The 12,951-nt window shown below is 43.1% G+C and overlaps 1 protein-coding gene across 4 annotated transcripts in view; it reads left to right on the top strand.

The window, feature by feature from the left end:
• The window catches only part of LOC131203767 (disintegrin and metalloproteinase domain-containing protein 9-like), a 45,511-nt gene that overhangs the window by 1,507 nt on the left and 31,053 nt on the right, over nucleotides 1–12,951 (top strand). Inside the window, exons 2-6 of one of the 4 annotated variants that reach the window (XM_058194359.1) lie at nucleotides 4,122–4,216; nucleotides 5,977–6,041; nucleotides 7,268–7,346; nucleotides 9,406–9,482; nucleotides 11,184–11,367. In XM_058194359.1, coding sequence (XP_058050342.1) covers nucleotides 4,122–4,216; nucleotides 5,977–6,041; nucleotides 7,268–7,346; nucleotides 9,406–9,482; nucleotides 11,184–11,367 — 500 coding nt within the window. Of the gene's footprint in view, nucleotides 1–2,831; nucleotides 6,042–7,267; nucleotides 7,347–9,405; nucleotides 9,483–11,116; nucleotides 11,368–12,951 lie in introns of those variants that run through there. The other 3 variants (XM_058194360.1, XM_058194358.1, XM_058194361.1) reach the window with 3 other exon arrangements.

Here is a 12,951-nt window from a genome sequence, read left to right as displayed (position 1 = left end):
AAGTCAGGTAGTGCATTCCAGGCATTGACCACTCTGTTGCTGAAGTCGTATTTTCTGCAATCGAGTTTGGAGCAGTTTACCTTGAGTTTGTATCTATTATTTGCTGTTGTGGTTGAAGCTAAAGTAGTCATTGACTACTTCATATTTATGAAGTATAAATGCATATATGAATATGCATTTAGCTATGCATATTCAGTTGCATGTCTATACAAGACAGACACAGACTTCAGAGGATAATTAGAACTTCAGAAAAAAAACAATGGCTACCAACGTGCCTTCCATTGAAAAAACTGCACGATTCAAAAAGAGGGCTGTGAAAATATCTGCAGATCCCTCGCATCCTGGACATAAACTGTTTCAACTCCTACCCCCAAAACGATGCTATAGAGCACTGCACACCAGAACAACTAGAATAGAATAGAATGGAATTTTTTATTGGCAAAGTGTGATTGGACACACAAGGAATTTGTCTTGGTGCATAGGCTCTCAATTTACGTGAAAAGACTAGACACAAGAACAGTTTTTCCCCGAACGTCTGCGAAACAAAAAATTCCCTCAACACTGTCAAACTATTTACGAAGTCTGGACTACTATTAATCTTCTCATCGTTCCCATCACCCATCTCCTTCCACTTATGACTGCATGACTGTAACTTGTTCCTGTATCCTTACAATTTATATTGATATTGTTTCCTAGTATGATTTGATTGCTTATTTGTTCCCTATGACTATTATTAAGTGTTGTACCTTATGATTCTTGACGAATGTATCTTGCCTTTTTATGTACACTGAGAGCGTATGCACCAAAGACAAATTCCTTGTGTATCCAATCACACTTGGCCAATAAATTCTATTCTATTCTATTCTATTCTATTCTATTCTATTCTATTCTATTCTATTCTGTTCTGTTCTATTCTATTCTATTCTATTCTATTCTATTCTATTCTATTCTATTCTATTCTATGACTATCATTAAGTGTTGTAGTTTATGATTCTTGATGAAGGTATCTTCTTTTATGTACACTGAGAGCATATGTACCAAAGACAAATTCCTTGTGTGTCCAATCACACTTGGCCAATAAAGAATTCTATCCTCAGTTCAGTTGACTGAGTTTCATGTTTAATGAATAAAGTATTATTACTACTATTATTATTATTTATGAGTTTCATGTTTAATGAATAAAGTAAATAATAATAATAATAATAATAATAATAATAATAATAATAATAATAATAATAATAATATAATAATAATAATAATAATAATAATAATACGCTTGGGAAGAGTTCGACTAGTGATCTGTGATATGAAATCCAGCATAGTTATCTCGTTTGCTGTGTTTACTGTCATTTTGTGTAAATAAAATAATAATAATTATTATTTATTGAATAATTGATATACAGGAAAGTTGCAACTCTTTAGATATTTTTCGTATTTCTTATTTGCTTATTTGTGTTGTACTTTCATATTCGGTAAATGTTTACCAAAAGATTTAATAAAGATAAGTTTAAAAAGACTTTGAAACCAGGTCCTAGAAGACTGAACAGAGTGGACAGAAATGTGAGAAATGCCATTTTATAAGTTAGGCTTTTGGAGAACTTTTTAAACTTTTTTACGGGCAGTCAAGCCCGGTGAATTTTTACAAGCGAAACGTTACAATATTAGTATATGAGACTATAACAGGAAACAAGAACATAGACCTAAACTTGTTCCAGCCTTGTAAACATGGTGTAAGGGAGAGATCTTTAAAAGTTTCTCTAAAATGAGCAGGAAGCAGGGACCTGCGTTTACTAATCTCTACAAGCCCACACCTGCCCGCTCCCTGCAGGAAAGGAATCGTATGCACCATACTAAATCCACCCAGGGTAACTGAAGCAAGAGCATTTCAGAGTGCCAAAGACATCGGTGGTCTGTGGTGTGAAGGAGCCAACACCAGCAAAGATAGCATCTCTGGCATGTGCCATCTTGCCTCTTCTGAGGTTGTTGGGCCAAGTTCAAAGCTTTTCTATGTTTACTTCCAGGGAGAGGGCTTCAAACATTTTAGCAAAGGGTTCTGTGCCCGGGTGCTGGGTGGACGTGGCCATGGTGGGCGTAGCCCAGTCAGACCACTGCGGTTGGTGGGAGTATTTTTGCCCTCCCCTGGCTCTGGAGGCTCTCCTCAAGCCTCCGGGAGCTGGAAAACGGCCTCCCCAGGCTCTGGAGGCCCTCTTTAACTTCCGGTATTCTATTCTATTCTATTCTATTCTATTCTATTCTATTCTATTCTATTCTATTCTATTCTATTCTACTCTATTCCATTCCGTTCCAAATTTTCTTTTCTTTTCTTTTCTTTTCTTTTCTATTCTATTCCACTCTACTCTTATTCCTATTCCTATGCTATGCTATGCTATGCTATTCCTATTCCTATTCCTATTCCTATTCCTATTCCTATTCCTATTCCTTATTCTATTCTATTCCATTCCATTCCATTCCATTCTATTCTACTCTTATTCCTGTTCCTATTCCTATTCCTATTCCTATTTCTATTCCTATTCCTTATTCTATTCTATTCTATTCTACTCTACTCTACTCTACTCTACTCTACTCTAACTCTTATTCTATTCTATTCTATTCTATTCTATTCTATTCTATTCTATTCTATTCTATTCTATTCTATTTATTCTATTCTACTCTACTCTACTCTATAACTTTTATTCTATCTTATTCTATTCTATTCTATTCTACTCTACTCTACTCTAACTCTTATTCTATCTTATTCTATTCTATTCTGTTCTATTCTACTCTACTCTACTCTACTCTACTCTACTCTAACTCTTATTCTCTTATTCTATTCTACTCTACTCTACTCTACTCTACTCTAACTCTTATTCTCTTATTCTATTCTATTCTATTCTACTCTACTGTACTCTACTCTAACTCTTATTCTATCTTATTCTATTCTATTCTGTTCTACTCTACTCTACTCTACTCTACTCTACTCTACTCTACTCTACTCTACTCTACTCTACTCTAACTTTTATTCTATCTTATTCTATTCTATTCTGTTCTATTCTGTTCTATTCTACTCTACTCTACTCTGAGCATTGTGTTGCTTCTGCCGCTGAAGAACACAAGACATTATTATTATCCCTAGAGGGTTAAACTGCATGCATGCTTAACCGTGGATTATAAACCACATTCGAAACAAAATAGGACTTAGCGTGTAGTACACACTAATATTTATGGTAAGTGCTAATATTTGAGGGGCTCCTAACAAAGGCAAGGTGTGTGTGTGTAAGTGTCAAACTATTTTCCAAAGCACCAGAGGGCAGGACAAGAAACAATGGACGGAAACTAACCAAGGAGAGAAGCAAACCTGGAATTAAGGAGAAACTTCCTAACAGTGAGGACAATTAACCAGTGGAACAGCTTGCCACTAGACGTTGTGGGTGCTTCATCACTGGAGGTTTTTAAGAAGGGATTGGACAACTATTTGTCTGAAATGGTATAAGGTCCCCTGCTCGAGCAGGGGGTTGGACTAGAAGAACTCCAGGGTCCCTTCCAACACTATTATTATTACTACTACAGTAGTATCCATGGTTGCGCTGTAAAATTGGACAATGTCTCCATATTGAGGCGGCATGCTAAGTAAGAGGCATCTGAAGGGCGTTTATGAACATTTTTGTGAGGAGGGATTGTGCTAAATTTCCCAGATAATCTCTCCTCCTACAAAAGGCTCACTGTGCTCTCTGAAGGAGTCTTTATTTTTGCTGCCTCTCAACAGAGATAATATGTCCATTTCTAGACGTAATAAATCCCGAATTCCCAGATTTCTGGAAAACAAAAAAGTTGGCTATTCAAAGTAGGTCTAACGTCCTGAGTTGATAGATAGATAGATAGATAGATAGATAGATAGATAGATAGATAGATTAGATAGATAGATAGATAGATAGATAGATAGATAGATAGATAGATAGATAGGTAGATAGATAGAAAAATGTTGTGCAAACATCATTCTGGCCACTGTTACAATAAACCCTATCATTCCATGTTCTATTTCTCTCACAAGCTCCTACCCTCCAGCGATTTAAAAACCAGAGCATTTGTTTTACAAGCTAACACCTATTCTTCTTCTGTTACAGGTTTCCAGTCACTTTCTCGTCTGTCTTCCTACGAAATTATCGTGCCCAAGAGGATAGAACGAGAAGATCAAAGAACAAACCCAGAATATTGGGTGGTAATTAAGCATGGGGGCAACTTCCATGAATCAAATTAAGGAATTAATGGGAATATTGTGCACAGATACTGCGTTTCCCCGAAAATAAGACATCCCCTGATAATAAGCCCAATCGGGCTTTTTGAGCACGTGCGCTAAAATAAGCCCGAAAATAAGCCCTCCCTGAAAATACCCCCCCCCCAAATATTTATAATAATAATAACAGAGTTGGAAGGGACCTTGGAGGTCTTCTAGTCCAACCCCCTGCCCAGGCAGGAAACCCTACACCATTTCAGACAAATGGTTTTAAACGCATTAAACACATGCACGTCCCTGCCATTTTCTCTGGTTAGGAAAACAGAGCTGCACCCCAAAATAATAAGACCTCCCCGAAAATAAGACCAAGCACTTATTTCGCGGTTCAAAAAAATATAAGATAGGGTCTTATTTTCGAGGAAACATGGTATTTGGAAGCCACTGTAGATGACAAAATACCGTACTCTCTGTGTTGTGTTTTTCAAGACGGTTGTAGGGAGTGAGCAGGTATAATGAGGCAGGGCAGAGGGGATGTTTGCAAATGGCCTTCCTATGTTAGAATTGAAGGTTATATATCAATGTTGGGGAGCAGCATACAAGTTTGTAGGAAAGCTTTGGGGGGGGGAGCCTTACAAATCGGCCGTGCCAACCTCTTCCAATCATCTCCACTGTAGTTCGTTTCTCAACCTTGGCGGCTCGAAGATGTGTGGACTTCAACTCCCAGAATTCTGGCTGGGGAATTCTGAGAACTGAAGTCCACACTATCAGTGTTCCAGGAAAAAACAACAACCCAACTCCAAGTAAAAACTCCAAAGCAAGAATCTTTCAAAGTTCTATTTACTAGGATAGGTAAACTGGCACATCTGGGAAACCCCAAATTTGAGAGGACCGGGTTTTCCCTCAGTAAATCAAAAACCCCAAAACCATTCCCTGACTCCTCAGTCGATCACATGCTCCAATCGCCAACCGTCCCATCTCGAGACAGCACTCTGACCCAGTTTCCAAACGCGACAAACCCTCTGTAGTTAGCTAAACATTCCTTTTTATTAGGAGCACCAGCAGCCCCAGCAAAAAGTTTCTCTCTCAACCCGGGCTAACAACTCTGTCCAGCAAGGAGAGGAATAGTTGTCTGCCATACCTATTCATTTCCACCCCCTTTTATCCCCAGAGCTAGGGTGGGGCTTCGCTAGTAGCAGTGGCTTTTCCGTCTCAAGGACCGTCCCATAGATTTCCACTGCTCTCCTCTCCTCTGCCTTCTGTGCATCCGCGTGTCAGGCACTGGACCCAGCTCTTCCTCCTCTTCCTCATCAACCCCTCCAGACCTGGGGGGCTGTTGACTCTCCATCTGAGGGCCCAGGCTCTGCCTCTGTTTCTCTTTCTGCCAGTTCCATTCCCTCTTCCCCCTCGGAGCTTGTTGCCTTGATGTTGATCCTGACTCCTACGCCGCCTCCTCATCTCATTCGGCTGCTGGAGGGCCCGGCGGCCGACAGGCCACGACACAAACTGGAAAATAGAATATAATAAAGGTTAAAAAAGAATGCATTATATAAAAGGTTAAATCTAAAAATCACATAAGATTTATAAAGTGCCTCTCCCACCCCCAAGAATATATATAAGAGAGAAAGAAGATGTGAAATATTTATTAAATATTACTGCTTGACTCTCACTGTTCATTTGTTTGCGACTGGGTCACTACATATGATTGAAACACCCCTTAATATTGCTTTCTCTTTCTATGCTTTCAGGACAAGTTATTGTTTGATGTTAAAATTGAAGGAAAACCATACATAATTCATTTAAAAAGGAACAGGTAAGTTATTCTTTTCTGGCTGTATGTCTATAGAGATTCTCAGTCATCCAGGACATGGTTGTCCCACAAGCTTTTTCAAAAGGTACAGTAGTGGCCAAAATTGTGGAAACCTTTTGGGAAAAGTATTTTCTAAAACTAGCTAATAACACCACTTTTTTTTGGGGGGGGGAGTAGTACCACAAAATTATATATCAATGGAAAGATAATTTAATCAGGAATGTCATGCAATAATCTTTATGAAGGATTTGCTATTAGAATAGCAGTTACGGTGCTATAGTCTGCATGCTGCAAACCAGGAGTTGGGGGACCCCTGGTATAAAATATTAAAATCAGGGGTGAAAGTCCAGCAGGTTCTGGAGAACCGCCAGCGGAAATTTTGAGTCGTTCGGAGAACCGGCAAATGCCACCTCTGGCTGGCCCCAGAGTGGGGTGGGAATGGAGATTTTGCAATATCCTTCCCCTAGGGGTGGGGAGGGAATGGGGATTTTGCAGTATCTTTCCCCTGCCACACCCACCACGCCATGCCACGCCCACCAAGCCACACCCACAGAACTGGTAGTAAAAAAAAAATTGGATTTCACCACTGATTAAAATATATATACTATTTTAAATATATTTAAATATAAATATTTTCAGTGAATATATTGATATGCCTCCAAGCTTTTCTCACCCTGTTCCTAAGTTGTTGTTTTTTTCCCCCCTCAACCCTTCTCCCACAATGGTCTTTATGTAAAAAGTTACAGGTGGTAGAAAAAGCCAGAGGTTTAGTTGGAGAGTAAAGGTCCCTTGGTTGCCCCACAAATTCTTTGGCTGTATTTGAGGTTTGGTCAGGGTTTTTTTTTTTTTAACAGAGTTGGAAGGGACCTTGTAGATCATCTAGTCCAACCCCCTCCCCACCCAAGCAGGAGACCCTACACCATTTCTGACAGGTGGCAGTCCGGTCTCTTCTTGAAAGTCTCAAGGGATGAAGCTCCCACAACTTCTGAAGGCAGTTTCTGTTCCATGGGTTCATTGTTCTCACAGTCAGGAAATTCCTCCTTATTTCCAGGTGGAATCTCTCCTGGTTCAGTTTCCATCCATTATTCCTTGTCTGACCTTCGGGTGTTTTGATTTTGTTATTGTTGTTATTGTTATCCTTCAGCTCACGTTTCTCTTACTTTAATTTTTTTTTTTTAAAAAAGCATTTTCTGCTGAAAATACGTTTTTTCCCCTCTCCCTCCTTTTAGAGATCTGGTGTCCCAAGACTTCACAATTTACACCTACAATAAAAATGGAAGTCTGCAAACCGAAACTCCAAATCTTCAGGTGGGTTTTATTTTCCTCTGAGTGGTTGATGAGTTAAGGAAAAAAATGCCTTCAAAGAATTTGATCTGACTGAGGACGAACTTAGCCTGCCAGCCTTGGGGCTGTTGTGGTCTGTCAGCAGCCTACGGAGCCAGCAATGGAGTCGGATGGCGATGAGGCTGAGGTGAGGCCAGGGCCATCGGGAAGTGAGGTGCGGACTCCAGAGCCTCCAGAGACTGATAGTAGTGAGGCAGAGGAACAGGAGGAGCCTGTTCCTAATGCACGCATGAGAAGAGCTGCCAGAAGGCAAGAGCAGCTCAAGCAGAGAGGACAACTCAGGAATAAAGCCAAGAGATGATTGGCCCCTCCCATAAGGCTTAAAACAGACCAGCAACAGCATTTTAGCTTTGCCGGAAAACAATGTTGTAGCTGTGTCTTCTGCTCTGTCTTCTGCTTTCTGTATGTCTTTGTTTTTGTGGGTTCTGGACGTTTGCCAAGAAGGGCCTTTGGCAGTTTGCCTAATTGGACCAAGGTTTGTGAGATAACTGAGGAATTTGTGTTGGGAGGCATTTGTTTTACTTTGAGTTGAAGGACACTGGGAATGAAGTAATTCCCAGATGTTCGAATAAAGTTTATTTTTCCACGGACTAAGTTTATTACTACCTACTTGGGCCTGGGTCACAACAGGGGGTGAGGTCAGAGGAACATTGAGGGGTGGGTGGGCGCTTTCTCTCCACTTCCTTTGTAGCCCCTCTTTCAGTCTGTGGGGACAGGTGTTGAGTGTGTATGTGTGTGTGCAGCGAGAGGGATTTTTTTCCTTCTACTTCTCTTTCAGTTTGTTAAGAGAGACTTAAGAAATGCGATAATAGTGACTATAAAAGAAAATCGGGGGAAGAATTTGATAGTCTTGCCTTTATTTAAGGATGAAGGGACAGGGTTTACTGAAATAGCACAGTGTCAGAAAAGGTCATAAAATTGGACACGTCTCACTTAACAACCGTCTGGAAATTCTGGTGCCAATTAGTGGCCGTAGGTTGACTTACCTGTACAGACAAAAACCAGGATAGGCCAGGACAAAGAAGTGGGTGGAGAAGAATGAGAGGAAAAACTAAATTTTGATTGAATGAATTGGAGTTTCAAGACCAATCCAATGAATTCAATCCAGGTATTATGATTCATATCGCTTATATGAAATAAATTCCCTTTCTGATCACCCTAGAGACGACACTACCCATTCCTGGCGCTGTTCCTGGCAGGAACCTTGCGCAAGACTTTTGTAGGAGCAAATTCCACAAGTATAATTCATGCGTTGGCAAATGATTAATTGGACTGAGTTAAGAGTGTTGACAAGGGCTCAGGGGCTAGGACGTTGAGCTTGTTGATCGAAAGGTCGGCAGCTCGGCAGTTCTAATCCCTAGTGCTGCCGTGTAACAGGGTGAGCTCCCGTTACTTGTCCCAGCTTCTGCCAACCGAGCAGTTTCGAAAGCACGTAAAAAATGCAAGTAGAAAAAATAGGGACCACCTTTGGTGGGAAGGTAACAGCGTTCCGTGCGCCTTTGGTGTTGAGTCATGCCGGCCACATGACCACGGAGACGTCTTCGGACAGCGCTGGCTCTTCAGCTTTGAAACGGAGATGAACACCGACCCCTAGAGTCGGGAACGACTAGCACATATGTGCAAGGGGAACCTTTACTTTTAATAGCCATGATAATCCTTCTCTGTTCGCGGTAAGCAAGCAAGAGTACCTATCTTTAGGTACTCAAATGTAACTTATTTAAAGTCAACCCCAGCATCTGCTTGTTAGCTCACCAAGCAGTCTTAAACCAAGGGTGGGAACCCCTGGCCCTTCTATGACAACGTGGATTTTAATTCCCAGAATTCCTAAGCCAGCCAGGAATTGTAGAAGTTGAGGTCCCCAAGTCATAAACAGGCCATGGTTCCCCACCCCTGCTCTTCAAGAAGCTTCCGAATAATCCCTTTGGGGCCATCAAGGCGGCTCTATATCAGGGTTAAACTGCTGATGTGGCCTTCTTGCTCAGTTTTTATTCCTTTTTCTCTCTCCCCCCCCCATCCCATTTAGAAGCACTGCCACTACCGGGGGTATGTCGAAGGCATCTCAGATTCTACAGTTGCAGTCAGCACCTGCTTCGGGCTCAGGTAACCTGGCTACCTGTTAGACTTGTTCCAGGGGTGGGTTTCAATATTTTTGCTAACGGTACTGTGGGTGAGGCTTGGTGGGCGTGGCATGGCTTGGTGGGCGTGGCTTGGTGGGTGTGGCAGGGGAAGGTTACTGCAAAATCCCCATTTCCTCCTGATCAGCTGGGACTCAGGGGGCAGAAAATAGATGGAGGCGGGGCCAGTCAGAGGTGGTATTGACCGGTTCTCCAGACTACTCAAAATTTCCGCTACCGGTTCGTCAGAACTGGTCAGAACCTGCTGAAACCCACTTCTGGCTTGTTCGGTAGGGAAGAAGCTGACAAGCATCGGTCAAGAAGTGATTTACCAATTTGAGTTGCCCTCCTCCTCTTTTAAAAATCCCTTGGTTGATGCGGGGTGGGGGGTCAGCCTTGGCATCCCCTCCCCTCCCCCTTCCTCTCCTCTCCACCCCTTCCCTCCCCTCTTCTCTCCGAATCTTCCCTCCTCTCCTCTCCTCTTCCCTCCCCTCCCCCTCTTCCTACCCTTTCTTCCCTCCTCCCTTTTCCTCCCCCTTCCTCTCCCCCCTTCCCTCTCCTCTTCTCTCTGACTCTCCCTCCTCTCCCTCCCTCCCACCCCTCTCCTCCCCTTTCTTCCTCCTCCCTTTTCCTCCCCTTCCTCTCCCCTTCCTTCCCTCCCCTCTTCTCTCCGACTCTTCCCTCCTCTCCCCTCCCCCTTTCCCTTCCCTTTCTTCCCTCCTCCCCTTTCCTTCCCCTTCCTCTCTTCCCTTTCCCTCCTGTCTCCATTCCTCCGCTGTTCTCCCCTCCCCTCAGGTATGAACAGATTTTCTTGGATCAGATGTCAGCGCAGAGCATGAGCTTGTTTTCTCATACCCTTATAATCAGAACCTGGTTGATGAAGCTATCACGCACACACGTGGGTGTGACTAAAAAGTGCCTCCTTGTTGTGTCTCGCCCGCCCCCCTCTCCGCAGCCGGGCCCTCTCATCTTCTGTTATCTCAGCCAGAGACTGATAATGTAGATGAAGGGCCTGGCATACCTCCAGCCCCCAGTCCTGGCACCATGCCTGGACAGACCGAGCAAGATGAATGGCCTGGCATGCCTCCGGCCTCCGGTCCTGGCATCATGCCCTGTCAAACTGAGCAAATAAATCCCTCCCCCACAGCATGTGAACATGAAGAACCTGAAGCCAGTCACGAGCTGGAATTGCCGGCAGCTGGAGGGTGGACAGATCCCCGCTTCCGGAGAGTGGAGAGGCGACGTCAGCAAAAGGAAGGGAGGGGCAGGCCTGGATAAGTGCTGAGTCATGGAGCCACACCCCATGGCCTATATAAAGGATCTGCTTTCTGGCATTCTTTGAGTCAGGCAAAGTCTAATCTGGTTGCTGAAGTCACACCTTGGATTCCTGCCTGCCCTGAGAACTCTGATAGGACTTTGGCAGAGCTGCAGAGGCTCTGTGGCCACGCTTGATACAGACTTCCCCGACCCGGCCGTCAGAGGAGGAGTGGGACACGACACTCCTGGCTCTCCTGGCACATTCCCAAATGCCCATTATTTCTGTATATTTGAATCTTAATTTCCGTGGTGGTTTTTTTTTTGTTTTTTTTTGTAAACTACTAAACGTGACGTCCCCCGTAGCTCCTTTGAGATTCATGCCCCTCGTTTGGAAAATTGAGGCTGACGTCTAAGGTGCTGTCGTTGCCAGGGGCGTGGTGCAGATGCAGGACATCACTTACGGAATTGAGCCCGTGGACTCAACTTCTCGTCATGCCATTTACCGGATGGAGAACGTGAAGAAAGAGCCCCGGAACTGCGGCGTCTCTCATCTGGATGGAAACCGGGACACCACAGATGTTCAACACCATCTGGATGATTCTCTAATGTCGAGAGTAGGTGCCCTACGGAAGGGATTCCTTCTTTACAGTTTGCTATTTGCAGGAATGGCTGTCGTTATTTTTTTTTAAAATAGTCCCCCCTCTTTGTTAAATTTAATACAAGAAGAAAACAAATACATTATACCAGGGGGTCTGCAAACTTGGCTCTTTTAAGACTTGTGGACTTCAACTTCCAGAGTTCCTCAGCCAGTCCACAAAAGAGCCACGTTTGCAGACCCCTGCATTAGACCATCTGTGTAAGGGGATAATTATCTAGAAAGCACAGTACACAAGACGTATGTTAGGCATGAAAGCCAGCTGGGTGAGTTTGGACTACAAATCTTACGATCTCTAAGCTTGGTTGTTTTCTTGCAGGCGTTTCATTGGCCAAACCAGGCAGCATCATCACTAGCACTGATGAGGTTACCTAGTTGGGTAATGAGACGTCTTCAAGAAAACAACCAAAGTCAGAGAGCAGCAAGGACTCCACAGTCGTCCTCCTCCCCCCCTCTCCTCCTCCTCCTCCCCCCACTCCTGAAAACCCCAGTCCGTTCTAGCAGTGATGAGATTAGAATAGAATAGAATAGAATAGAATTTGTTATTGGCCAAGTGTGATTGGACACACAAGGAATTTGTCTTGGTGCATATGCTCTCAGTGTACATAAAAGAAAAGATACCTTCATCAAGAATCATAAGGTACAACACTTAATGATAATCATAGAATAGAATAGAATAGAATAGAATAGAATAGAATAGAATTTTTATTGGCCAAGTGTGATTGGACACACAAGGAATTTGTCTTGGTGCATAGGCTCTCAGTGGACATAAAAGAAAAGATACCTTCATCAAGGTACAACATTTACAACACGATTGATGGTCAATATATCAATATAAATCATAAGGATTGCCAGCAACAAGTTATAGTCATACAGTCATAAGTGGAAAGAGATTGGTGATGGGAACGATGAGAAGATTAATAGTAGTGCAGATTCAGTAAATAGTTTGACAGTGTTGATGGAATTATTTGTTTAGCAGAGTGATGGCCTTTGGGAAAAAACTGTTCTTGTGTCTAGTTGTTCTGTTGTGCAGTGCTCTATAGCATCGTTTTGAGGGTAGGAGTTGAAACAGTTTATGTCCAGGATGTGAGGGATCTGTAAATATTTTCACAGCCCTCTTCTTGATTCGTGCAGTATACAGGTCCTCAATGGAAGGCAGGTTGGTAGCAATTATTTTTTCTGCAGTTCTAATGATCCTCTGAAGTCTGTGTCTGTCTTGTTGGGTTGCAGAACCGAACCAGGCAGTTATGGAGGTGCAAATGACAGACTCAATAATTCCTCTGTAGAACTGAATCAGCAGCTCCTTGGGCAGTTTGAGCTTCCTGAGTTGGCGTAGAAAGAACATTACCTAGTTGGGTAATGAGAACGTCTGCAAGAAAATGACCAAGTTCAGAGAACAGCAAGAACGCCCCAGTCCCCGCCCCTCCTCCTCCTCCCTGCAAACCCCAGTCCCTTCTAGCGCTGATGAGGTTACGTAGTTGGGTAATGAAACGCCTGCAAAAAAAATAGCCAAGCTCAGGGATTCACCAAGGACCCCCACAGT

Source organism: Ahaetulla prasina, chromosome 9, assembly GCF_028640845.1.
Source record: "Ahaetulla prasina isolate Xishuangbanna chromosome 9, ASM2864084v1, whole genome shotgun sequence".
NCBI lineage: Eukaryota > Metazoa > Chordata > Lepidosauria > Squamata > Colubridae > Ahaetulla > Ahaetulla prasina.
This window is presented reverse-complemented; position numbering and strand designations above follow the sequence as displayed.